The following is a 26,963-nucleotide window of genomic DNA, read 5'->3' as shown; positions in this document are numbered from 1 at the left end:
CAATTATGGAACAGAATGATTAATCAGCAGCTGAACAGGACAATCCCCCATTGGAAAGCATTCAGATGGAATAATGACTTGCATTGTCTCTCCCAAAACACCTTGGGAAGCACCTTCCTGTCCCAGGAGTGTCACCCAGCCCAGGCCAGGAGCTGCTGCCAGGGCCCTGCAGTCCTTAGGAAAACACAGCACAGACCCCAGAACAGGAGGCAAAGGATTTCCCACGTAAGAAGTTCTCTCTCTGTACGGACCCCACTGGATTTTGCTTTAGAAGTCCTCAGCCTCCCACAGCAGTTTGTGCTCCCACCATCTGCACTGAAATTCCATCTGCTGCAAGAGGAAGAGTTTTGCCTAAAACCACACAAAATCCAGACTGATGTGAAGTCAAGTCACCTGCTTATAGAAATGAGAAAAGGAAGCAGAGTGAAACTCATCCTGCATTTCCAGCTGACAAATTTAGAACTTGGCTGCCACAGGAAATTGATTAATTCCAAAATCTGCTCCAGTCTAGGCAGAAGATGTACTGCAAGAACAGCTCCTGCAGTAAGCAAGGGCCTGGGCTCACACCCCACCATCCCCAGGGCCACCAGTGCTGCCCCGTTGGTGCTCATGGGCACCTCTTCATCAGGACACAGCAGAGGGATCCAAAGCTTGCATCATTTGCTGCAGAAGGCAGGAGTTTGTCACCCACTGGATTTTCTTCCTGGTGGCAACATGGGGAAAAAAAACAGGTTTGTAAAAGTTACTCAGACGTTTGAGTGGAATGAACCCCCAGAATTTTCTAAGCTTCAAAGCTTCCTGAAGCTGCCAAAGTGCCCTGGCTATAAACTGCAGCAGCCCCAGGAAGCTCAGAGCTGCTCTCAGGGAAGGCAACTGTGCTACACAACCTTTTCAGTTCCTTTTGCAGGGGCACTTCCACTTCACTGCCTTCTCATTGCCTGTTGCAAGAAGCTCATAGGTAAAAACCTTCCAGTCAAATCCCAGTTCTCCCAAAAAGTGCACCCAACACCACAGTGAGTCGTCCCCTGTAATTCTTTATTAGAATCGTGGATTAATATATTTTAAATCAATCTAAAAAAATAATGAATCAAAGTACAGTACATGCATAAAATACAAAGTAATTTACAAACAGATCAAAATAGCATCTTCAGAACTAATACCAGGAGGAGAAACGGAGTAAAAAACAAGAAGTGACCGATTACAGCAATGCCTTCCGTGTGCCTCACACATCATGAGCACCGCGAGACAGAAAAGTTGGGAACAGAACGCAGCTGAAAGTGCCAACCACATCTGGATGTTCCAAGTGGGTCATATCAGAGTTTGAGAAACATCCTCTACAATCAATTGCTTCCCTGTAATTGCATAAATAACTGCAAGCATTTGCACAACAGAGAGTTCCTTTGAATCCTGTGGGAATGCAGTGGCTGTGGCCCCCAATGCCAGTGTCAGGTGTGTTTAGGAACAGCACAGAGCGAGTGACGTGCAGTGACAGAAGGCACAGTTCATGTATCCCTGAACAAGCAGATTGGACTGATTGGTATGGAGCAACAGACCACAGGAGGAACATCCAGTAAGAAAACTACTCCAGAGGGTTTTGTTGAAGAACAAACAGCAAATCACTGGAATAATTTAAAAATACTGGATCAACCAGAACTGAAAACTAAGGCCAGATAGTGGAAGTTATTTATTCATCAACTCAAGCACTTGAATATATTAATATATGTGGCATGCATGAATAGATGTGATATGTAATATGTGACAACTCCCTTCAAGTCTGTGTCCCATGAAAGAAAAAAAGGCATCCTCAAATCCTGATACCACCAGCACTGTGGAGGCCAAGCCTCACGCAGCACAAAGATGCTGCAAGTTCCAGAGCTGGCGTGACCCTTCCTCAGGGACGCAGCTCCTACGTTCACTTCCTTCACAAGGGGCACCTCCATGGAGTCCCAGCAGCTCTGCCTCACATCAACCTCCTCTGCAGCCGGTGCCAAACCACAGCACCTCACTCACAGGTAGCCAGAACCTGCTGCTTGTTTGCAAGAAATTCTCTTTTCTCCCCCGTAATATCCTATAAAACTTCACTTGACTATCTGAAGATGTAGCCAAAAACATTTAACTTACAATAAAATTGCACTTCTGAGCTTCGCCGAGCTTTAGATGCAGAATGCAACACCTTAAGACAAGGAAAGATTATCCTGCCCAGAGAGATTTTCCTCTGACAATAATTGCTTTGTGAGGAGCAGGATAACGTCTTCAAGTGCTCTCCAAAGGTGTCAGTGCTCTGACTAGCGGGCATCATGTTGGGAAGGGATCAGTTGAGTTCCAAACAATTTACTGAGCCCAAACCGACAGGTCGGTGTTGGGAAAATACTGCAGCCACATCCAAGTAAGAGATTGATAAACACTGAAAACAAAGTGTTTAAGACATGGAGAAATTCATGGAGAAGGAATAAGTAGTAACTAAACACAAGAATGTAACCACAAGAATTACAAATATATTTAAATCTTGGACCTGGGGAATATACACAGCCTTTTAGGAAAGAATGGACAATTTATATATTCTGACAGCACTGCATCTTTGGTTTGTTTTCAGTGGTTGGAGGGACGTGGATGGGAACCACGTTGTTGCTTGGGGACATGTCATTCTCACGTCTGTCAGACATCTGCTTCTGGGAAACAATCCGATAGATCTCTGGAAGAGGAGAAAGAGCTGATCAATATGTGCACACCAGCAAAATGCCATCAAAGAGTTAAACCTAGGGGAAACCAGGCATAGCTTTGGAATTACATAAGTAATGCAATGAAGCTTCCACACTAAGTTCAATTGTGGTGGTTTCTAGATACAGAAAATAAAATATATTTTTGAAACAGAAATTACTTTTTTAACAACTGTTTTACTTCCCTTGAGATAAGAGTCAGTAAATGGACAGAATTCACAAATCTCTATGCTATGAATGAGAAACTATGTGCCCCATCCATTCCTTTTGAAGGTTAAGGACAGTTGTCACATGTTTGCTGATGTATCCACAAACAACACCAGGATTAAAAGGAACCATTCCAGATTTCTCTCCCTGATAGGACTGCAAGGACAATTTCTTCTTGCTGAGCACACCCATCATGTCTATCATCCAAGCAGTGTTAAATCTTCAGAAAAGATTGATTTGGGCCCAAAAGGGGAGACTCCGCCCCTTCAGCAGCACAGAAATCCCTTACAAAATGTGCTGTGTGAGAAATATGGGCTCCAGATGAAGAGATTCCAAACAAAGAGGAATTAGAGAGCATGGGATAAACACCTGCACCGAGAGCCTTGCCCTGTTCCTGGGGCTTCTCATGGCTGATGGTGCTGCACGTAAACTCAGAGCAGCTACAGCAGCACTTCAGCTGCACAGAGAGAGTAGAGCATGTGTAACACTTCACCCCCAGAAAGGAAATACAGGACGCCAAAAATAGAACATGGGGAACTCACTTGCAAATCTGAATTTGAAAAACATTAAAAAAATAAAAGCTTACTAAAGCTCAGTTTTACAAAAAGCCCCTGCTCGGACTCAGACAGGACAAACTGTACATTAAAATGGGTTTTTCATACGCAGTAAGGTACAGATCAAGTCATTGAGGCAACCAAACAAGAGCTGAACAGGTAAAAGGATTTTCTGATTTCACCCTTTCTTGAGCTTGCTCTTCTTTCCAACCACCTTATACATAAACAACCTCACAAGTTACATGAAAATCATGAAACCAGACCTTTAAAGCCACCTGCAGCCCGGTGTGGGAATGTGCAGACTTGGCCCCGTGGCAGTGCTCAGCAGAGCCTGTGTGTGGGGTGGGAGGAGCAGAGAGGAGAGACCTGCTCGGCACCTTCAGGACAAGCTTCGTGCTCAGGGCTGACAGCCAGTTCACTTCCAGTGCAGAGCAATGCCTGTTCCCATCAACACGAAAAGGCTCTGCCCACCTTTGTTACTGGGAATTCTCTGGTAACACCTTCAGCAGCAGCAATTCCCAGTTTCCCAGAGAATTTCCTGAACAAGTTCATACAAGTCCCTGACATATCACATACTTCCTCCACCCCATCAGCCAGGACTCACACAGGGTGCCCTCTGTGTAACAGCCTCATCTGACAGCAAAGATCCTCGGCAAACAGCTCCAAAGCCTTAAAAATAATCTTAACAGCACCAATTCCCTTACTGATAATGAATCTACCCCTTCTGACTCTGGGAACATCTTCCCATGATTCCCATTTCCACGGCCTCCCCAGCAGTCCTGCAAGTGAATCCTCTATCAGCAGTCCCAAGTTTGCTGCTCCCTGCTGCTTCTCCCCCCTTTGCAGAGTAAAGCTCAGTGCAGCCACAGCCTAAATGCTAAAATCTACCCTTCCCTGGTGAGCTGCACACTCAGCACACAGGGCTGTGCTGCTGTGGCAGGGGAGGGGGAACAGCCTAAACCTGCTCTCACTGGGGCAAAATGCCCAGCAGCCAAGCCTGCACTGGAAGTGCTGTGCCCAGAGAACGCTGGGCTAATGAAGATGTACCCTTTTTAATGAAGACACAGCACTTTGGGCTCTGCTCAGGAGCTGAATGAGACCTTATTAAGGGCACATTCAGCAGAATGCATCACTACATAATGGGGAACTGTGCGAGACAGGCCTTGCACTGTGAGAGCTGGGAAAAAGTGACACTGCTGCCCAGGAGGAGCTGGGCCAGGCCTTGGCTGCTCAGCCTGCACTGGGGTTCCATTCATTTTCAGGTGTACAGAGACAAAAGAGGAAATCCCTCGATTTTTTGATGTTAATTCTCTGATGTTGTTTCCTTGGTGATGGGATTCCTTAGAGATGAAACCACAGCAGAATGCGGTGTGGGAACAGAGACAGCACAGAGCCAGGCAGGGAATGGAGGCAGACTCCAGTTTACTTTAGGATGCTTCATCCTGCTGTGAATGCTCAGGGTGGCTGGGATCATAATACCAGTCTCTCTTATTTGCCAGATGATACAAAGCAGCTTTGTGTGCACAACAATCAGCCCCGGCAGTCTAGACATCTTGGAACAGAAGGATTTGGATAGGGACCATTACTCTAAGTCACAGATGGGAAAGGTCCTCAAAACCTCATCTGGAATCCACAGCAGGACAGGAAGCCCACCACATGTATGATACACCCCCTCTAAAAGTCCTCTATAATATGGGAGAAGAAAGAAGAGCTTTTATCCCTTTTATCCCTTATTCCACCTGTAGCAACAGATCACAGGCTGTGCTAACTACACTGGATTCACATTTCCCACGGCCAAAGCCATCTATTCAAAGTGCTTACTCTGAGAGCCCAGGTGTGGATAAGCTTAACAGGGACCCAGCCACACCTCCAAGGGAAGCACCTTCACAAACTTCCAACACTGTCCCAACCAGATCAGCTTCAGAAGGGCTGGAAAGAAAGGGGGGCTGCTACAGACCTTGGTCCCGACACCCTGTTCAGGAGAGATCCCAGCAGCTAGGGGAAAGGCTCTGGAGCAGCCTGGGGTGTCTGGTCCAGTTCCCAGCACTGCAAATACCAGAAGGGCTGGTGCAGCAGCTCATCCTGCCCCTTCTGTCAGCCAGCTCTGCTCGCAGCCGCTGGCAACACCTGCTGGTTTCCCCAGCTTCCTGCTCCCAAGGACAGCCAGCATTCCATCCACAGGCACTGAGCTTGGAAGCAGCCTTGCCAAACACACACCAGCCAGGATTCTGCAGGGTGACTCCAAAAACCACATTCCTCAGATGACTGCTCTCCTCCTTCCTCCAAAGCAAGTCATCAAGAGAAAAAGCCAGCTGTGAAGTGAGCTCCAGAACAGCCCTCCTTAGCATGCCAGTCACAGCCCAGATGGAGCCAACCTGCTGCTCAGGCACTGTTTACTGCACCTTTATCTCCCCCAAACAGGAGCTCCTGTCTGGAGAGAGCACATGCCCACTAAGCACAAGTGTTTCTTCCAGCACAGTTGAACTGACCCCTTCTGAACAAGGATCACAAGGATCCTGTCCAAGAGCTCTTCACCCTAAACACTGTCGCAGCAACATGCAGGCAACACTGACATCCATGGAAAAGCAACAGCCTTGAGAATCTGTCAGAGCCCACCAAGAGCAAGTTTTAATGGGCTGTTCACCCATTACAGACAGCTCTGCTTACAGACATATTAAACCAGAAAAAAAATCAAACCTCCATGGATTAGAATCCAAACTCACTTCTGGAATAAAAGGTACTGTGGGAAGCTTGTGAGGAGAGATAAAGAAAGCCCAGCCTGTGTCCAAGAGGTGAAGCGCTTCCCATGGCAACAGAGTGTCACACAGCTCTGAAGGAAGCCAAGTGCACACAGGAAACGTCCCACCTCTCCAGTGTCACTTAGAGAACACAGTGGGCCAGCAGGAGATGGGGACTGGGAGGTCACCAGTCTATACTGGCTATGACAGCCTGACAGCCACCTTGGGAGGGAATAAACACTGCCTGATATATTTGATGTTGTTTTATTAGTGCTGGTGTATGAAAGTGAATTAACTAACCTGCATCTGAGAGCCCTGAGCCCTCTGCAAACAGAGAGTGAGAGCAGCAAGGCTGCTTGTTCTACATGACACAAAGCACATCTGGCCAAATCTGACCTCAAAGTCAAGGTGTTCCTGAGAGAAGGGCTACCAAGGACATGGGCATAAAGGAAGAAGTCTCAGGTTTTAGCAGTTACAGGTGAGCAGTGTCTTTCTCCTGAAAAATCCATACCCAAACTCCTGTGCATTTTTACAGGACTGCCTTCAGGTATGTGAAGAAAACAGGAAATGCAGCAAGCATCCCAACACCTCTGCCTTCAGCCACTCCTTAGTCATCCACCCTCTGATGGCACAGGCAGTTTGTCATGTAGGGAATAAATGTGTAAGCTAACAGAACTTCTTTCTTTTTGAAAGAAATTTGTGCAGTATTGGAATTACAACCAAATGAATACATGCAAGTTAAAAGGAAACCACATGGTTTAATTAAAAAAGAAAAAAAGGTTTTTATTCACCTAGCACAAACACGCTTTTAGCTGGTATCGCACAGGAGCACTACTGCTTAGGAACCCACTGTAAAAACACAGTCAGAACTGTCAGAGGCCTCTTACAACTAAAGATGAAACAAGAAACAGATGGACACAGGCAGCTAATATCCCAGCAGCCTAACACCTCTCTCCACTGCCAGGCTGTCCATAAAGCATTTCAAACAACTGAAGAAATGCTACAGGATTTATACTTTTACTACAGTAAATAACCTCCTAGTTCTATCCTCACCTACATGTTCCACTGTGGCTACCAGGACCTTTTTGGTGTGTTTTTAAAAGAATGTCTAAATTAGGTGGCAAAGAGGAAAACAAAATTCAGAACCAACTAGGTGTCAAGGTCACAGCAACAAGATCTGATTTACAGACAGTTTAGTAGTGGGGTCACTGCTTATACCAAGCACATCACGTAGCCTGGCACATGCTACAACTGGGAAGGAGGGACTTTAAATTTGCAACTGCAAAACACGTTGGAGGCAGTTGGAGAAAACAAGAGACTGCCTGGCACACCTAGAACAGAGACACAGCAAACGGAGGAGTGTCTCAGATATCTGTTTTGAAAACTCAGACTAGAGCACTTGCCAAAGCTGGGAATGATGAAAGCTCCAAAACCAGAGGCCACAGTGTCCCATTGTGCCCTGACTACAGCTAACAGGGCACACAGAAATACAAAAGCCTCGTGACAGTGAGTGATTTCCACACCAATCTGTGAACTCCTACTCCACCTTTATAAGCCAGGGTTAAGTTAAGGTTCCCCAAATTGTTGTAGTTGAGTGTCTCAGCCTTAACAAGTTTTGCCTACCTAAACAAGGCTTTAAACAAACAGGAGGTACTTTATCCACAGAACATAAAAAATGCAGCACTGACTGCTGTCACAGGCCAAAAGTCCAGGCTACTAAATGCAATAGCAACTCCTGCAGCTCAGGAGTCACTGTGTCTCAAAGGAAGGATCTCTGCTCTTTCATCCCTTTTTCCTTGGCAACTGCTACGGTCACCATTAAAGATGGAAACAAACTGGACTGACTTCTCCTCTGATAAACAATGGCTGCTGTCACTTGATGCCAGCATGAGACAATTCCCTCGCCTGGGCACTCCCTGTAATGGAAGGCGGAAACTGAAACACAAACCAGGCTGACTACAGTCCTGGGGCAGATCAAAGTGAACAAGGATTCATTCCCCAGTTCAAGGCTAGCCTTTCAACTGTGACACTTTGACACTGGACTCCAAATCTTATTGCTAATGAAGAATGATTAAATAGCAACATTTTAAACACTTTATAGGCAAAGAGATGCCTATTTGCATCATATCTGAGCAGCCTTCTGCCCTTCCCCCTTGAAGCACAAAGCCCTGGATGACTCACCTGTCAGAATAGTCTGGAAAGCTGCTTCCACATTTGTAGAGTCTAAAGCAGATGTCTCAATAAATGACAAACCATTCTTCTCTGTGTGGACAGAAATACTATAATTAGAGAGGTACAGTACATATCTGTTTCCCATCTGGAAAAGCTTCTGTACCAGATAATATTTGTAGCATTCCTGATGAGACACCCAGGTATCAAGAGAAAGGAAAACAAAGTTGTGGGGTTTTCCCCCTTACTTGATCTGAAAGTGACACCACCCAACACCAACATTAGAATTTACACCCACTCCCAAGCACAGGGATCAGCCCAGTGCTGTGTTACTTTACTGCACAGGTTCGTGCATCACTGAAAGGGATAATCTGTTGCAGTTTCAAGAACTGCATGAGAAAGTTTCCTAGATTTTCTTTAACCTCATCAAGTTTCTCCACCTCCCACCTGCTAATACATCACAGAAGCTTATTTAATGGGGATGGAGCAGCAGGGGGAATGACACTCCTCCAGCTGCAGGCAGGGATCCTCACTGGCCATAAACTCTGCCAGTGGAGCTACGGCAAACTTTAATGCGAGGAACCCAGCTCCCCTCCTGGATTAAAGAAACTGGGCCTAAAACAAGGCTTACAGAAACTAGAACTACTGTTCACAGATCTTAATTACATAACAAAACTCAGAAAGCCAGTTTAATGAAAGTGTTCAGCCACAGGCACCTGTGTAGGGCTGCAGATTAGTTGGGATACAGAAGGCAAAGCTACCACCACACAAGAAACTCAAACCTAAAGCCAGAGGCAGTTTCTGCAACACAAACAGTGCCCAGGCAAGAGAATAAATCTGGGTTAAAATGTTCAGGTGCCTCTGGCTGGTTCTTGGAACGACATGTATGTTCTACAAGGTCTCCTTTCTGACTGAATGTGACATGTGACACTGAGGGGACATGAGCAGCAGCAGGTTTCTTCCTCCTACCCACACCCTCTCCAAGCAAGGTAGGCAAATCCCCGACAGCAGCAGGAAATTGCTCTGAGTTGCCCAACCTGCGAAAGCTCTGGCCTCGTCCGTGGGGACAGCTCTGAGGTGGCGCAGGTCGCTCTTGTTGCCCACGAGCATGATGACGATGTTGCTGTCGGCATGGTCCCGGAGCTCCTTCAGCCACCGCTCCACGTTCTCGTATGTGAGGTGCTTGGCAATGTCATACACCAGCAGTGCCCCCACGGCTCCACGGTAGTACCTGGGGACAAGGGGACAGCCAGCCAGCCACAGTGAGGATACAGGAGACTGTGCAATAGTCACCTTCCACCTCTGATCCACTCTTGAAAATTCTCGCCCACCCATCACTGTGGGTTCGGCACGGGCACAGCCCAGAGTGATAAGGAGACTGTAGAGTGACTCACTGGGTCATAAAAATGTCAGCGTGATCTACTCCCTTTACAAAAGGCCCCAGCTGGTCTCCTTTCGAGTGAGAGCCACAGTAATGCATTCAAAAGGAAACAGGCTGTGTTCTCCCACCCCACAACTCCCTCCAGCTCCAGCTTTTGCTATGCTGTTTTTTAACAATTAAACAAGCACACAAGTGCGCAGTCTTTCCTGGCTGCTACAGGAAGGCTTCTGCTCTTAGGTTACTGCTGATAAAATGACCAGGAACACTGATATTCCTTTGTCATTCGCTTCCATGGAAATGAGTCTCTCAAAGTTCTTGCATTCTAAACTTGAAATGACCCCAGTTACATGTCACGAGAGCACTGCAAAGTAAATAGGTCTGTGCAGGAACACATCAGATTGAGTTTCTGGGCTGAATAATATTTAACCTTCCCACCACCACATTATTGTGGGTATTACCTGACAAAACACAAACACCCCTGTTTGCAGTTGGTAAGGAATTGAAGGGGCCAAAACTGCCCTCCTCAGCCCAAGCTGGCTCCACTTACGCTGAGGTTATGGCTCGGTATCGCTCCTGCCCCGCTGTATCCCAGATTTGAGCTTTTATTGTCTTCCCATCGACCTGGATGCTCCTTGTTGCAAACTCCACACCAATGGTGCTCTTGCTTTCCAAGTTAAACTCATTGCGAGTGAATCGAGACAGAAGGTTGCTCTTTCCTACTCCAGAGTCTCCAATAAGTACAACTACAAGACAAAAATCATATCAGAATCAGACTCCAGAGGTAAATGACACACTGAAAATCACACACAAGAAATATTTCTTTGAAAGAATGAAGCATGAAGGAAAAAATGGCAACACCACCATCCTTGTCATGCATTTGCTGTCCAAGTCTCAATATTTCTGGAAAACCAGAGCTGCCACATTCACCAGTATTTTGAACAGATGTTAAGACTTGACTTTTATTGGTTATATTCCAATCTCCTTTGCCCAGTGTGGAAGAATATACATGGCTGTCACTGCAAACATTGGTGACCAGTTACATTTCCTTAAACAATACTAGAACTATAAACAAAAATAAAACCCTACAACCACACAACTGAAATCTGCTTTGCTGAAGAAGTGCAAAACACAGGGCAAGCAGCACACTCTGCTTTCACTTTACACTCCTCATGCCTTTGCAGAAGAGAGGTTCCCCACTGGGGCAGAAAAATTTGTGAATGAAAAGAGAACCAAACCAAAGAACCCCCAAGACCACCATCACCCCACCAGCCAGTTTGAAACATTTGCTGAGCCACAGCTCTCTACCCTTCCACAGTCCCCCACTGTTGCTGTGGCTCCTGGACACATCAGGCCAGAGCTTGAAACTGCTCAAAAATGCTGCCAGGGGATCGCTGTGCCTCAGAATTGGATCCACCATTCCCTGGCTCAGCTTGACTCATACGAGCACCAGTGGCAAGCAAACTAATTGGAAGGATTCAGCTATTCTTGACGACAGAGTGATAGAAGGTTCAAAGTCCAGTTCCTGCAGGAAAAACAGCATCACGAGGATTCCCTGCAATATCCTGTAACGCTGAGTTGAAAAGTGCAAGTTTAAGTGTTACTTAAAAACTCAGTACCAAGAGGCAGAAATGTGTTCACAACCTGACTCACATGAACAGGAGCCTCTTGGGGTCATCCTATGGCCTTAATGATGATAAGGCTCCAAACCAGTAATGAAGGAAAGGGAAGAAAAATATGATACAATCTTTGAGAAGAAAGGCCAATAATGAAGTTCAGCGGTGAATCAACACCAGTCCAAGCAAAAAAGTGCACACTCAGGTGACAAAAAACATTGTGTCTTTGTTTTTTTAGAGAAAAACAATTACTTGCTAAACACACATCACTAACAATTAAGACACCAAAACACAGCATTAAAGATTCTGTGTGGTACAACAAAGCAATGAGAGCACCAAACACAGTCAGTGACACAAACCCCCCGTGGAGCTCAGTCTAGCAGCAGAAACATTCCCATCTGCTGCTGCAGCCCTCTGCAGCTTCTGCTTAAATAATGCAGAGCAATTCTGGCAGATGGGACTTTGCTCTGACTGGAAGGGCAGAGCAGCACCTTTTAAACTCCCTCCATAAATGAAAATTGCAGAAAACGTTGGCTTCAAACACAGCCTTGTGCAGAATACTTCATCAAAATAAACATCTTCCCAGCTGCCCGTGCCAGCTGACTCAGCACGCAGCTGGCCAAGCACACAAGTTGGAGAAAGCACCCTCTGTTAACCTCTTCTGTGTAGGAAGATCACAAGTGCAGGTAGGTGGCAAGGCCCCATGCTGACTGCAAACAGGAGTCTGCTTTACTACGTGCTAGGTCACTGCTGAACAGCTCTTCTGGCACAGAGATGCTACATCATGGTAAACCCAGTGCAGGGGACAGGGCACCAATTGCATCACCACCCCTGGCAAATGGCCACAGCTTTCCTCTGCTACTGGCAAGTCTCTTCTTCAACACTGTTTTGGCAGGTTTAGCCCATGGGTTTAGATGACATCATGTTTGTATTCACTGGGACACACAACAAGTTCCTAGGAGGGAAAAGCTGACAGCCCCCTTTGTATTGCTCAGTCCTGCTATCACCCAGCACTAACTCTGGCAGGGGCCAGAAGTTGCTCTAAGCAAGAAAAGCAATCCACATTCACCATTTCCTTTTCCCAACAGGATGCATCATATACGTCTTAAGTATTGTCTCAAACCTACCTTTGTAGTTAGTACAAAGCCCACCTTCAAGTCATTTAACAACAGAGGGATCCCTTTAATTCCTCTGCCAGGTTTTTTTCCTTACCTTGCCTGAATCCCACACTCCTTATGTTCTGAATGGTTTCCAGCACCAGAATAATGTGTCCCAATTATAAGGGGAAAATAATACCTTCCTCCTTGAAATCAGCTATTTCCTCTACTTAATTGGGCCACTGCAGCTCCTCTTGGACACAAGAACAGCTTGGAATGTCAGCAGGCACCTGAGACTCCTCACACCTTCGGCATTTCTGCCAGTCTGGGCAAGTATCACTCTTAAAATACAATTATGAACTGAAACAGCTTTAACAGCCACTCAGATTGTGGTTTTAATTTCAGTTTTGCTTTCCTTATCAAGCCACCATATTTTGATATTTTATACTACACAGTGCTCCCATGTATTACATTCTTAGCATAGAAATGTAGTAGGAATGACCCTGGATGGCCAAGTCCCATACTAAATATCCAAGGCAAACAGTTTCTGGGAGGGAAATGACGTTATCTAGGCCATGATAAAGCTAAGTGTTGCTGCACATTGTCCCTTTCATTGGGCTTTTCTTCCAGAAATTCATTCCTAATGGTTAGAAATTGCCTTCTGATTTTCAGAAGGAATTAGTGGTCAGCTGATGGTGGTGTCCATGTGCCAGCATCCTCCATTAGCTTATTAGTGTCTTCTCCCAGCAGTGTTTACACTGGGGTATTTACAGAAAGCAACCACATCTTCTCTGGGCTTTGCTGTATTTGCTAAATACGCCTTCTTGTCAAATGGTTCCGTATAAACACGTTCACTTCCCCAAACACCTTCCCTACAAGTTTTTCAATTTCTTTTCAGCACAGTGAGAACTGCATACATCATTCTAAGGGAGATCCCCCTGTGATGCAGACAAGAATTTTAGTATTTCCATCTCTACTAGGCACACCTGGAGCTGGAATTATTTCTCCTGACAATTTCACCTTGACGGCTCCATCTGCCTGTCATCAGACCTAATTGTTCAGCTTCATGTTGGCAAACTTTTACTCTACCAGAGTCCAAGTCCCCAGGGATAAACCCTTACATCCCAAATACCAGCTCATCTGGAGGACCACAGTCCTCATCAGCACACAGCTCATTCAGTGCCATACTCCCATTTCCCCTGTCCCACCCAACTTGCATCATCCATAAATTCCATTTCTACATCAGCACTGGAAGGAGGAACGTCTGGAGGAAACATTTTAGCAAGTTCAGCCACAAGACTCAGTCCTGAAATCCATCAATAACCAGCTTTGGAGCAGGACCTCCCTCACAGGAGCAGCACCTTAGGAAGCTGCACAACCAAGGAAAATTGTACTGACACACCTGAAAGTCATGGAAATGATCTCCCAGCCCCAAGTGACTGATTCAGTGGTGGGACAGTTCCATACTTGCAACCACATGCTTTAAATTGATTCATTTGACTTTCTACAGCATTTACTACCCCAAACATTTAAGACAAGCATACAAGCATCTGGTGGAGAGAAAAAAAAAATTTAAAGAGAGAATGAAGTCCACAGTACTGTAAAAATTTCCCTAATTCCAGTTTTATTTCTGTAGAAGACCAAAATAAGAATTCAATTTCCTAAGATGCATGAGAAGCAATTTAGAGAACTATGTCAAGAAAGGGTTATTAATTTTTCACCAACATTCCAGCTCACTCACACAATTTTTGTTTCTGTAAAACCTCTTAGTTTAAATTTTCAGAAAATATTTTAATTATCTCATTAAACATGTTATTGGCAACCCAAACAGGTTGAAAATAAGAGTCCAGCAGCACTAGCTTGTGTTGTCTATGGTAAAAGTTATTGCACAAGTCACATATTACATGATTTAGGACCAGTACACCAGCACAAGAAAATCACAATGTCTAAAACTTGTTTCTGCACTGAATTCTGCTGTTAAGAGACCTATCAATAAAAAGCTTGGACACGTCTTCATGACCCCCAGAAGAACCTGCTGACGAACACCTCTCCCTGCCCACTTCAGCTGGAATTTGAAGGGCATGTGAAAAAAATTACTCGATCCTATACCTTGTAGGTAGCTAGTCATAAACCCAACATGGTCATGACTTGTGTTAACCTCCCTCCTCAGCTGTGCCCTGTTTTATTCACCCATTTTCTGTCACAAAAAGAACTGGCACTCCAAAGGCCCTCTGGGGCAGGGGTTGCCTGTCCATACAATCAGTAACACCTCCCAACACCTCTGCAGTAAATGGCTGCACCAGCCAGTTTGTTGCAGCACCAAAGTGCCTCCACATCTGAGGCAATGAAAGCCAAGGGCTTCTACCAATGTCAAATCAATAGATGTCATACAACCACATATTTCTCTAAACACGCAAGTAAAAATGTGTCTTCTAAACCCCAAACGAGCAAGCTGGTTCAGTTTCAGAGCATTTCCTCAATATCAGAGGGAGAAGTTGGAGAAATGAATATGATGCAAAGAAGCAGAGAGCTGAAACTGGAGTTTTTCCTAACAAGAAGCTGAATGTCACCACAAGTCAGGTCCATGACACGAGTCTGCCCCCAGATCCAGAGTTCCAGATGGCCAAGGTGCAGACATAATCTTCCTGAGCTTTGTCCATAGAAAACATCTTCTGCAAGTGAGGGTTCCTTTGATAACTGCTCATCTACTGCAAGCACACTAAACAAAAAGAGCAAAAAGGCTCCTGTACTAAAGCCAGGCTTAATTTATTAAATAATAAAGTAATATCCTTATATCACCATTATATTTTCCTCCTATTAAAATGAGAACAAGACTTCTACAAACTGGACTTCATAGGCCTTGTGTTTCCTCAGGAGCCATTCTGGGAACCGCAGGCACTGCTCTCAGCCAGACCCCAAAACTATGGAAGAATACAAAGACTGGAATCTGGACAAGAAAAATTTAACAGAAACTGGTTTTTTCCAAGAGAGGCTTAGTCTTTCCCATATGCTGAAGTGTTGCAACATAGTCAGGGGAAGGGTATTTTGTAACAGGTCCCTGGATTTTATTGCCCAGAAGCACAGGTGGGCTCAGTTTACACCCAGCAGCAGAGTCAGCCAGATTTCAACACACATCTGCTGTCAGGGGCTGACAGGACAAAACCAGAAGTCTCACAAACAGAAACGTGGCAGTTCAACCCAGGAGCAGTAAAAGACAGCCAGACTAGAGAACATCACATGATTGTTTTAACCAGGTCAAATTCTGAACTCAGTCCTGAACTCATGTCCCTTCATAAACCCAGAAGTGTCCTGCTGGATAAAGTGTCCTGACAGACAAACACCCAGAGTCTGACTACAAACAACTGGCGTCCAAAAACCATGGTGTGTATAACAAACAGGCTAATCTCTGTCCTAGCCAGCCCCTGCATCTTCAAATAAGCAATGCCTTCAGACTTGCCATTGTAACCATCACACGGACATGCCCCAAAACAAGATTTTTTTGCTTCTATGAATTCATGAAGGCTTTCAAACCCATTTATAATATGCATGGCAATGCACCACTCCAAAATTTGCATACCCACCTGAGGGACTTTGTCCTTTTGATTTCACCGGCTGCCCAATAAAAGAAGCATTACAGATATCCACAGAAATGATGACAAACAGGAGATACTTTCCCTATTTGCCCTTATCACTCACTGTTTAAATTTTGATCAAGTTGTACATAAATTCAGTATAAGGGCTATGAATCCATTAAGTCTCTTTTCTGATTATTTTGATGCCCTTCTCCATCTTTTTAATTCTACAATCCCTTTAAAAATGGATATGTCTGTCATGCCTGCATTTCCCCTCAATTCCCAAGATGCTCCTGTCTCAAACTCAAACACTGACTTAACGTTTCCCCCGAGTCCCCGTTTCCTTTTCCAAAAGATTTACCTACCCCTTGCCTTTTTGGCCAGTGCCTGGCAAGGAGACATTCGGTTCAGAGACCTACTTGCAATAATTTCCAGATCACTCCAGAGTGGTGACAGCTTGTTTAGAACCACCATCATCTCTGGGAAGTTACAAAAGTTTCCACAATTTGTACCACTCTGCATTTTTATGTTATTTCAGCTGCCACATTTACCCCACTTAAGTGACATTGCATCAACTTCCTGCAGTCCACTTTAGCCTGGCAAAACCCAAATCATTCATCTTCACAACAGCATTTTCACAGCATTCCCTGCAATCCCAACAGTTTCTATAAACCAAGCTAAACAGAAAAAGCTTTAGCAAAGGCAATCTCAATTAAACCAGCTTTAGACTTCTCCCTATAAGTGGATCCCAACTTTATTTTTTCCCAATTATAAAAGGAAGCAGGTCTAATGAAAGCAGCTCTCCCAACAAACTCCACATCACTGATAGTCCCAGGCCTTCACAGCTAAAACATTAATTACAAGCCCACTCACAGAACTGCATGAACAAGGGTAATTCAATGGCTTTGATAACCTGTACACAAGTACCTACAATAACATTGCCTAATGCCATTAAACCAGTGGTCAGCAAGGTCCTTGCCAGTGCTGCAAGCTGAGAAAAGATCCCATTCTGGAACTTCCTGATTTGATTTCCACAGCAGCACAGATGACTGATTTATAGGTAGAAATAATGCCACTTTCCACACGCAATTGGATAAAACAGCCAACAATAAAAATAATGTAATTCCTCAAAGTTATTACAGGAGCTTAAGGACACAGGAAAAAACATCGATGTTTACCTTCGAGATGACAAGCACAGGGTCTCTAACCCTTACAACATAACAAGCAATGCTCTAAATCCTAAATTCAAATTTATAATACCACATCACAACAAACAACTACTTTTTTACACTACTTTGCTTGCTTTTTCAGTGGGGTTTATTTTAATATCACATTATGGGACAGTGAACTTTCAAAACATCAGCACTTCTGTACACATTTCACAGCGGGCTACATGAACCTTTCCAGCAGGCTGGTATTTTACGCTGCAGGGAGTGAAAATTGAGGATTTAACCACAACCTAGAACGTTTTAACTCAACTTGCTGCTGTATTGCAGACTGGACGGGCATCAGCCCTGGAAAACGAGGTATTCTTGCCCTTCCCTGTGGGAGCCAGGACAGATCAAGGCCGGGCTGGATGGGGCTTGGAGCAGCCTGGTCGAGTGGAAGGTGTCCCTGCCCATGGCAGGGGGTGGAATGCGATGATCTTTAAGGTCCCTTCCCACCCAAACCATTCCATGGTTCTGTGAGGATTTTATGATCTCTGGGTGTGGAACAGCAGGGACATTCCACTCCTCGCCAAGGGCTCTGAACACAGAAGGCAGCAAGTCGTACTACTTAATTAGTGCATCATCTACCAATGCTGAGCATATCTCACCCACTCTATAGCTCTATTTAACAGCTGGAGAGGGTTGTTATCAACCTTGACGAGTCCTTATCAGCCCTGGGCATCCTTCCTGGCGATCTTTGCTCGCCACCCCGCAGACCGGCCGCCGCCTCAGCCTGTGCTCGGGGCAGCCTCGGACCAGCCCTGAGACCAAATGCCCAAATCCCCGCTGCCAAACCCTGCCCAAAGCTGACACTGTGGGGTGAGGGAGGGACACCCGAGCGGGGCCCGGCGATGCCCGGGGCGCTCCCCCCGCCCGCCGGGCCCCGCGTCAGGGAGCGGCCCCGGCCGCGCCCGCGGGTCCCGCCGCTCTCCCGCCCGCCCGCAGGGCCCTGCCCGCCTCACCTTTGAAGAGATAATCGTACTCGTCGTCGCGGGTGCCCATGGCGGGTGGCGGAGGAGCGGGACCGGGAGCGGAGCGGAGCCGAACCCTCCCTGCAGCCGCCGCAGCGCTTCCGCCCTCCACGCTCCGCCTGCCCGCCCACAGGCGCTTCCGGGGCAGCGGCGCCGCCGCACGACCGCGCCCGGGGCAGCGCTGCGGCCGCGCCCTCGCCGGGGTTAAAGCGAGAGGGGGTCCCGCCCGCCCCTCAGGGCCCCCGAGCACCGACACCCCCCGGCACCCCCTGGAGGGGGTGGCGCGCTGCGGCGGGAGTGCTGTGAAAGGGACTAGGGGTGGCCGGGAGAGACTGGTGACAGAGTGGTTCCATGGTGTAATGGTTAGCACTCTGGACTCTGAATCCAGCGATCCGAGTTCAAATCTCGGTGGAACCTGCTTATTTTCTTTCCTTCTTTCGTTTTTTTCCTTTTCGGGTCTTTGTGTCCAAACGATCCCCGGGCATTCTCTGAGCTGCCCGAGTCCCTGTGCCTAAATGGTGAATGGACACACTGAGCTCCCCGGACTCCTGTACCCAAACAATATCCAGGCATGTGCCATCCAAGCTCCCCAAGCCTCCTTTCCCAAGTGATGGATGGGCACACTCTGAGCTCTTTGGGCCTCTTCACACACAGTGTGATAACCTCACCTCACCTTTTGCCTGGTGCCCACCAACCTTAACCCTTGGCATGATGTGGGTGCCCTTCTCCTGCCTCCATGGGCAGGCACTGGCCTCACCCCAAAGGCACCCACAAGCACAGGAGAGCTCGGGGTGGGTTGGTGGGAAGCCCCCCCAAGGTCTCACAGATCCCTCCTGTGAACTGAGCTGAGAGGGGCATGTGAAACCAATGGAGCTTGTGGTGGAGGTATCAGAGATGCCAACAAGCCCTTTCAGCTCATGAGGTTCAGAGGCCATGAGCACAGGCCCCTTTCCCACTGCCATCCTTGCCTACCCTGCTTCTCTCTTCCCAAAAGATGGTCCAGTTCCCCTTGTCTGCTCCTGTGCCATGGGAGACACCAACTTTGTAGTCAGCTTCTCCTGGTGCAGGCTTGACATCTAAACAACTGAGGATAAAAATAGCACTTGTGTCCAGATGATTAAACCGAATCCCTTAAAACCTCTCTTTTCCCACCAGCCTGCCTTCAGCAGCAGTGTGTTTGCCATCACTGCAGTCAGTGGCTGTGTCATCATTCCTGTGTGTGAAAGTAACCCCCAGGCATCAACAGCAGTGCTGTGCATCAGTTACTGTCTGCTGGAACTGTAACGAGCCAGAACGTATCCTCTGTGTTTAAAAATAAATAGTTCACGCTGCCTCAGAGATTCTGAGTGAGGAAAACAAAACATTAATAACAAAGACACCTGATGTGCGACCACAGTGTGTCACGCCACAGGAGTACGGTGCTGCCGGCAGAGGCTCTCCAGGAGCATTGGGTGAGACTGGAGCATTGAGAGCATCATGGGATGCTCATTGAGAGCATATGGGCTCACCCATATCCTGCTGCCAGCCTCTTACGTGCCCTGCACCTCCAGCTCCTCACAGGGGGTAGCTTAGTAGCAGGAGGTCTGTAGGAGTCTGTGTTGTCTTTGGATTCATTCTTTTTATCTCCAGAAAAACCCAGAACCCACAAAACCTTGAGCCTGAAAATGCTCATCCCGCTCCTGCCACCTTTCTTAATCCTCTGGCATTGACTAGTACATCAAATGGATAGCAGATACTTGTCTGTGTAGAGGCTGGGTATATTTATAATTCAGGAGCTCAGGTTTCCATCTCATGTCCTATTTGCACTTGCCCATTGAACTTTGTTGTTAAAAAGCTATTAATTTTCACTTGATGTTTCTCAGACCTGGTTTCATCCTCCAGAATTGCTATTAGCGCTAAAACATCTTAAAAGAACACAGATGAAGTATTTTTAGTTATCCTCCTGTAAGATCTGTTCTCCTTTTCACACTTTGGATTTTGTTTGTGAGCCTAGAAACACCCTTTATTTACATTTTTCATGTATGCAAGCTTTACTTCCTCTTGCACCTAATTGCAGACGTTCCTCATCTAGAACTGGCTTACCTTATGCAAGACTTTAGGGTACAGGGTGAGGACAGTGGCTCTTCTGACTGAGGTAAAAATCACAGTTCCCATATTGCTGCACCACTGTCATTTCTTGAACATCAGCCATTATAAAGCAGAGGCATTTTTACCAATGATTTTTACCAAAACATCAAAATTTGTGCAGATTGTCATGGAGTCGAGCAGCAGCAGGGACTAATTCTATCTAAGCCTGTTTAAATGCAATTGATCATTTTAAAACAGATTCTTCATGGTGAAAACTGAAACAGCAGAAAGAGGTATGTGTCTAAACAGGAATCAACAGAGCAGGACATGAGGAGACCGTTGAACTAGCAAGGAGCTCCAGAAATTAAAGTCTTACACCCTGTTCAGTCCTGGGTTAATTTTGTTGCTGTTCAAGCCCCAAATGAGAATATCCAAACCCTCAGGAAATTTCACTGTCAGCACAGTCTGGTTTGGGCTGCTCTGCTCTTTCTCTGTGTCCCCTCCCAGAGCGAGTTGCTGCAGTGATGGGATGGCCTGGGACACCGGCCGTGCACAGGAAACACGGCCAGAAAGCAGAGGTCAGGCCTGGAATAACAGAGACCGTGCGCTCTCCAAGTGACAGCTTTTAATGTGAGAACAGTCACTCAGCACTGGCATTTCTGCTGCATTAATTGCCATTAGTGTCATCCTTGCGGGAACACTAAATTCATGGCAAACCTTGAATTAGAGTGCTCTCATAATTCCTAACTTAGGCAGAACCATTTGCAGAGGCAGCACGTCCCAAGCAACTGGAGCAGAGACAAGGAATGATACTCAGCTGGGCCTTGGATGTTCAATTTAGCGAAGAAAAGAAGCAGAGGTCACACTCATAACTGCGTATTTATGGGTCTGTTCTGGAAAATCATAGAGCAGCTGCCAAAAAGGGCCCAGCACCATTAACGTGCAGATGTGTGTCAGGGCTCCCAGCTCTCAGCTGCCCAGCCCCAGGCAATGTGCATCAAGCTCTCCCTGCACCCAATCTTCATTTCATTCTCCACTTCCCTCCTTCCATCATTTCCTGAGATCCCCAAGAGTAATCCTGGCCTAATAAAGTAGAAAATTTACCACCATCTTTGAAGGTTGTGGCATTCCCACAACAAGGTCAAGGTGTCTTTGCAGAGTACACTGGTGGTATTTGACATGGAAATGGCAGAATGTGAAACAGGGATGGCCATTATTTGCTGCTGGTCCCAGCTTTTCTGGCTCTGAAATCCCTGTTCACACTTTGCCAAGCCCATCTCTTTGCAAAGCTCAGAGAAGATTTGGAATTGGAAATCACAATAATTCAAAATTGTCCTTGAAGGGCCGTTGACCCAAATTCCTATTTCCCAGATAAAAGCAGGCCCTGGCTTCCCCAGGGCAGAAAGCAGGAAGGACAAAAGCAGAGCCCCAGAACTCTGTTTTATCAGAGGAGAAATATTTCCTAAGGGGAAAACTCAATCAATACTTTGCAATTTCCTAACAATCCATGAATCATTGCAATTATGCAGAGATAATTCAAGCTTTCCAACCTAGCTGCTAAATTAGAGAAAAGCGTACTCCTAGCACGCACTACCCCCAGTTTGACATGTCAGCAGAAAAAAACCCTTCAAATATAAAATCCATCCACTGAAATTAAAAAAAAAACCACTTTTTTAAAACCCTAGACCAATTTAAAGGGTCTACAATGTACAAGGATTCTATTTTTCAGGTAATTCTATGCCACAGGTAGGAATAATGGAAATACATGGAGTCAATAGGAATTTTTCTGTTGATGACTTATTTGCATTCCATCACTTGCTATGTCCTTTCTGATTTCTACAGCTCTAAGAAGAAAAGGTATAAGAAGAAATAGACCAAATCAAAATTAATTTCTAAATTAGCCTTTCCTTTTCTAACCTTGAAGTTGAAATAAAAAAAGGCCTGAATCTGAACACATTTTATATCCAAAATCGAATCTCAGTCTGGTTTTGCTGTTCTTCAGGGATCCCTGCAGCACTGCAGAAAGAGTGGGAAGGGAACAGAAAAATTAACCATCTTCTGGAGACATTTTTCACTAGGACAATATTATGGTAAGCAGAAAGGAAGGAAAGTTTTCAGTGTGTTTTGGGAACAGGAATTGAGTGCAAGACTCAATGACTTCGTGTTCCTTGTGATGACTGTCAAAATGAAGTCATCAGTTTCCTGAATGCATTTTGGACTCAACACTCATCTCTTTGTCCCTGCTGCCTCCAGAGACACACTAGCAAGATAACCGTGGCAGCCCCAGGACAATTGCTGCCGAAGATATACAGAATCATCGTTCAAAATCTTCTTCCTCTTACACACTCTGCCAGAGGGGTTTATTTCCTATCTAGGGTCAAAATTTGCTTGATGTTGGAGTTGGTACCAGGCAAATGCAGAAACATCAGCGCAGGCGTTATCACGTGGCCCATCATCTTCTAATTTGGATTCAAAAGATCAGCCCTGGGGAATGAGGAAGCAGTTTGGGTTCTGTGGCCAAGTCATTCTCTGCTGAAACAACCGGCGGGGCTGCCTGGCTGCGCTCAGCATGGCCACGTTGTTGGGGAGATGCACAGTGGTACTGGGAGCCAAGCTGAGACTGTAAAACTTTTCTCATTAAGATCATTAGAGAGCTGTCAGATGGAACAACTGGGATGGCTTTGATCTGGCAGAATACCCTTCCTCCTGTTCCCAGACCTTGGGAACTATCCAGTTTTCCATCATTTTTTTTTTCAAGTCATTCAAACATACTCTTTGGGTTTTCTATAGGTTGCAATAACTTCTTCAGGCAAACTGGAGGCTGTAACAGCTATTACAATATTAATTTATTAAATAGAAACCCTGATATTTCAGTGATTCCTCTATAAATATATGCACAGTTGGTTTTGCCAAGAAAATGACAAAATGTTGCTGATCGTCCCAAAGATATTCCCTATAAATCCACTAGGTGTCCTACTGTTTTCAAGCAATTAGGATCAAGGTGTGCTTGGGTTTTTCCCTAGTTTTGCCAGTGAGGAATTAGTTTGAGGCTTTAGTGGAATTAGGTCTGGGTTTGCAGGTTGAAAAGATGTGTACGTGTGGTTTGTGTGACACAGCAGGACATCCAGCTCACAGCAGCAGCGCTTTTGGCAAATGCCATTAATGTTCCCCACAGAGACCAACTCAAGGTTACACGCTGGAAGAGAAAAAGGGAAAAGAATCTGCCTTCCTCTCTTGGGAAACAAGATCCAGCCGAGCCAAATCCTCTTTTCAGTCAACTTTGGGCATCTATTTATAGGACTGCTAAAGCGAGGCCAATGCTGACCTCAAAGGTGGTGGCAACACACGTTAAGCTTCATCAGAGCTGCTCTGCACAGGCTGCAGTTGTGACATTCCTGGTCACTGTCCCCATCCCTGACGGGTGTCCCGCTGCTTGCCAGATCCTGTCACAGCACATGCTCACAAGGTGTCCTGTCACTCCCAACAGGGAGGGCATGTAAATACATACCAAGAAAAGCAAGCTGAAAAGCAACCAAAGGATAATTTTCTCATCTCAGAAAATACTTGGGGTGGAGTGTGGCCATTGGACAGTCTCCAGCTGCTTGGCTGCTCCTCCGTGGCGTGACCTGGAGCGCACACACCATATCAATTGTGCTATCCAGGACATCCCTCATCTGCCTCTTTGTTACTTGCACTGAGCCTCAGATATCTCCTAGGTATTGAAAAAGCATCTTTCATTACTCCAGTGGTTTTCAGTGCTCAGAAATGCAGTATTTCAGTGAGGGACAACTGCAGGTTGATTTTTATGGTCTTGTCACTGAAGCCCAAATCACGTTCTGTGTAATCCTCCCAGCCTTGCCCTCCCAAACAGGGGCTGCTGCATTTGCAAATATCCCTCCTGTTCACTCTCATTTCACTGGGCTGCCCTATCTATGCAAGGCAAGTGAGGAGAAAATCAGTTTTGTTTTCTATTTAACAAATGCCAGAGGCAGAGATGCTCTCAAACAACGAGATTGTCTCCTCTTCCAGTAGGTGCTTCATGGCCAGAAGTCCTGCCTGGGGCTATTGGCTGTGCAAATAGGCACTGGGCAAGGTGTCAGCACCAGTTTAATCACAAACTGCAAGGGGAAATCAGAGGGGAAACAAGAGCCTCCTGTCCTTGGCCCACCAGGACTCCTTGCCATCAGGCATTGCGCATCATGGGAAGTGCTGAGCATCTGTCCTCTGCCATGTGTTACTGCACTGCCTTTCTTCCCTGCTATCTGTGCTCAAGGTATGGCAGTCCTTTTCCTGACTACCTGCAGGAAGAAGAGGATACTCGGGTCTTCCAAGAGTGTATCTGTAGGTACCTGCTCCAGTCCCACCCCTGTGCAGGGTGTACTATATGCTGGCTGTGAGGGAATTTAACCTGGTCCGGCACTTGTGTTTGCTGTGACACCCAACAAACACCTCGAGCCTTGCCATGATTCAGAGCATAATGTGTGGGAGCCATCTGGTCCCGTAGCTGAAGGAGCAAATGGAAAATCTGATGAAAACACAAACAGTCACAATGAGAGACTGAAAAGATGTGTTGATATTACAAGGAGAAGTCTCCTTTTGTGGGGGGTAATCTCATCACCCATTGCCTCTTTCCTGCTCCTTCCTCTGGAAACCTGCTGATAGCCAGGTTGCACTCAGCTCTGGGAGTACTCACACCTTTGGGATGCTAAAAATATGTTTCGTGCGCTTGAGCAAACCACCCGAGACAAGAATTTGCTCAGCAGCCAGCTGTGCAGTGAGCAAGATGTGCAAGATGCTTGCAGAACAGCATATTTTACGGAGCTTGGATTGATCCAGAACTTTGGCTGGTTTAAGATGTGTTCTCGATTGGGATTAGTCACTAATATTGTCTCACTGCTGTGCAGAATTAAAGCTTGTGGCTGTGACAGACTGGAGTTTCACCTCAGCTTGCCTAGATATTCTCAGCCCTGGAATGGAGGTGTATTTGGGAGGGACTGGAGCATTAGGGGAGAAACAAGGAACTCAGTGCAGTGGATGGGGTAGAGCTTGGGATGGCTTGGATTTGGCAGAGTTTTTGTGTAACTTGTCCAGGACACTGGGTTAATAGAAGTTGTTTCATTGTATTTTGGAGTCAGTCTAGGTTTCCCTCATTCTAACCCTGATTTCTGATGTTTGGAGGACACAGGGAAGGCAGGGACACAGAAGATGCCTATTTTAGTACTTCTCTTCAGGGAATGCACGTTTCAGACAGGTACACATTTGTTTCCTCTAACACCAAATTAATGGGATTGATGTATTGACTCCACAATTCTTCTAAAAATTGCTTCAAGATTTGGCCTGCTTCCAGGCTGGTTAAATGCAATGTGCACACAGTTCAAGGCAGATATTTAATTATTCTAGTATTAATATAGTTTAAAAAATTCAGTTCCCTGTGAAATGCAGAAGGCAATAGTGTAGAGAGCAGCCCAGAAAGGCACCATATCCTGGGTTCATCCCACAGCAAGGGCAGCAGGTGAGGGGGAGATTCTGCCTCTCTGCCTCACTCAGGTGACACCCCACCTGCAGAGCTGCCTCCAGCCCTGGGGAACAACATCAGAAGGATTTGGAGCTGCTGGAGCAAGTCCAGAGGAAGCCATGGAGATGCTCTGAGGATTGGAGCCCCTCTGCTCTGGAGCCAGGCTGGGAGAGCTGGGGGTATTCAGCCTGGAGAAGAGAAGGCTCTGGGGAGACCTTAGAGCCCCTTCTAGTGCCTAAAGGGGCTCCAACAGAGTTGGAGAAGGACTTTGTACAAGGGCCTGGAGGGACAAGACAAGGAGGAATGGCTTCCCACTGACAGAGGGCAGGGTTAAATGGGATATTGGGAAGGAATTCTTCCCTGTGAGGGGAGTGAGACCCTGGCACAGGTTGTCCAGAGAAGCTGTGGCTGCCCCATCCCTGGAAGTGTCCAAGGCCAGGCTGGAGGGGCTTGGAGTAACATGATCTGCCCTCTGTAAGGTGTCCCTGCCCATGGCAGGGGGTTGGATCTGGATGATCTTTAAAGTCTCTTCCAACCCAAACTATTCTGGGATTCTATGATTCCATTATGCAATAATAACCCGAGTCAGTCATTTGTCAGTCTCAAGGCTTAAATCCACTGTCTCTATGACTATTCCTATATTTAACTAAATAAATACTGGCAAAGTACTCACCTCAGGTACTCAGCTACTGTATTTGTAGACTATTACAGCTGGTGATGGGGTCAGTAGCTCTGACCCAGGAGGAGGTGACCGGTCTGGGGGGATGGTCCCAAAAGGAATCGCCTTCCTGAGGCCCGGTGTCTTCCCTCAGCTGCTGGCCAGGAGGGCCTGTGCAGAGACTGTCAGCTCTTTAGTGATTATCAGCTCGTGATTCCAGCTCAGCTCTGCAGGGCAGCCTCCAGGCCAAGCCAGACCAGAGAGACGTGGCTGGTTCCGCACGGAAGGAAGCTTTATTGTTGGTCCCCTCCGGCGAAGGGGAAAGCCAGGGACGAGAGCTCTCTGTCACAGGGGCAGAGGCCTTTGCTTTTATAGGGATACAGGGGGTGGGTGAAGGCCAATGGGTTACAAAGGATCTGCATAGGGTCTCCTAAGGGATTGTGGGTCTGTCTTTTCTCGCCATGACCACAGAAGAGGTTGCCTTTCCAGGGAGTCC

General features: G+C 46.4%; 1 protein-coding gene and 1 non-coding gene across 2 annotated transcripts; one reads left to right on the top strand and one right to left on the bottom strand.

The window, feature by feature from the left end:
• Window positions 1-1,014: 1,014 nt before the first annotated feature.
• RAB11A (RAB11A, member RAS oncogene family) lies at window positions 1,015-18,351 on the bottom strand. Its single transcript, XM_042039053.1, has 5 exons — window positions 18,219-18,351; window positions 10,314-10,509; window positions 9,423-9,616; window positions 8,398-8,478; window positions 1,015-2,692 (listed from the first exon to the last, which is right to left on the bottom strand). The coding sequence occupies exons 1-5, from the start codon at window positions 18,256-18,258 to the stop codon at window positions 2,553-2,555; spliced, it is 651 nt and encodes a 216-aa protein (XP_041894987.1). The 5' UTR covers window positions 18,259-18,351; the 3' UTR covers window positions 1,015-2,552.
• A 221-nt stretch (window positions 18,352-18,572) lies between these two features.
• TRNAQ-CUG lies at window positions 18,573-18,644 on the top strand. The gene has a single exon. It is a non-coding gene; the product is annotated as a tRNA-Gln (tRNA).
• The last annotated feature ends 8,319 nt before the right edge of the window (window positions 18,645-26,963 follow it).

This window comes from Corvus kubaryi, unplaced genomic scaffold (assembly GCF_017639235.1).
Source record: "Corvus kubaryi isolate FWS band 111438036 unplaced genomic scaffold, C.kubaryi_AGA036_p1.0 37394, whole genome shotgun sequence".
Lineage (NCBI taxonomy): Eukaryota > Metazoa > Chordata > Aves > Passeriformes > Corvidae > Corvus > Corvus kubaryi.
The sequence above is the reverse complement of the archived record's forward strand: the minus strand, read 5'-3'. Positions and strand labels throughout refer to the sequence as shown.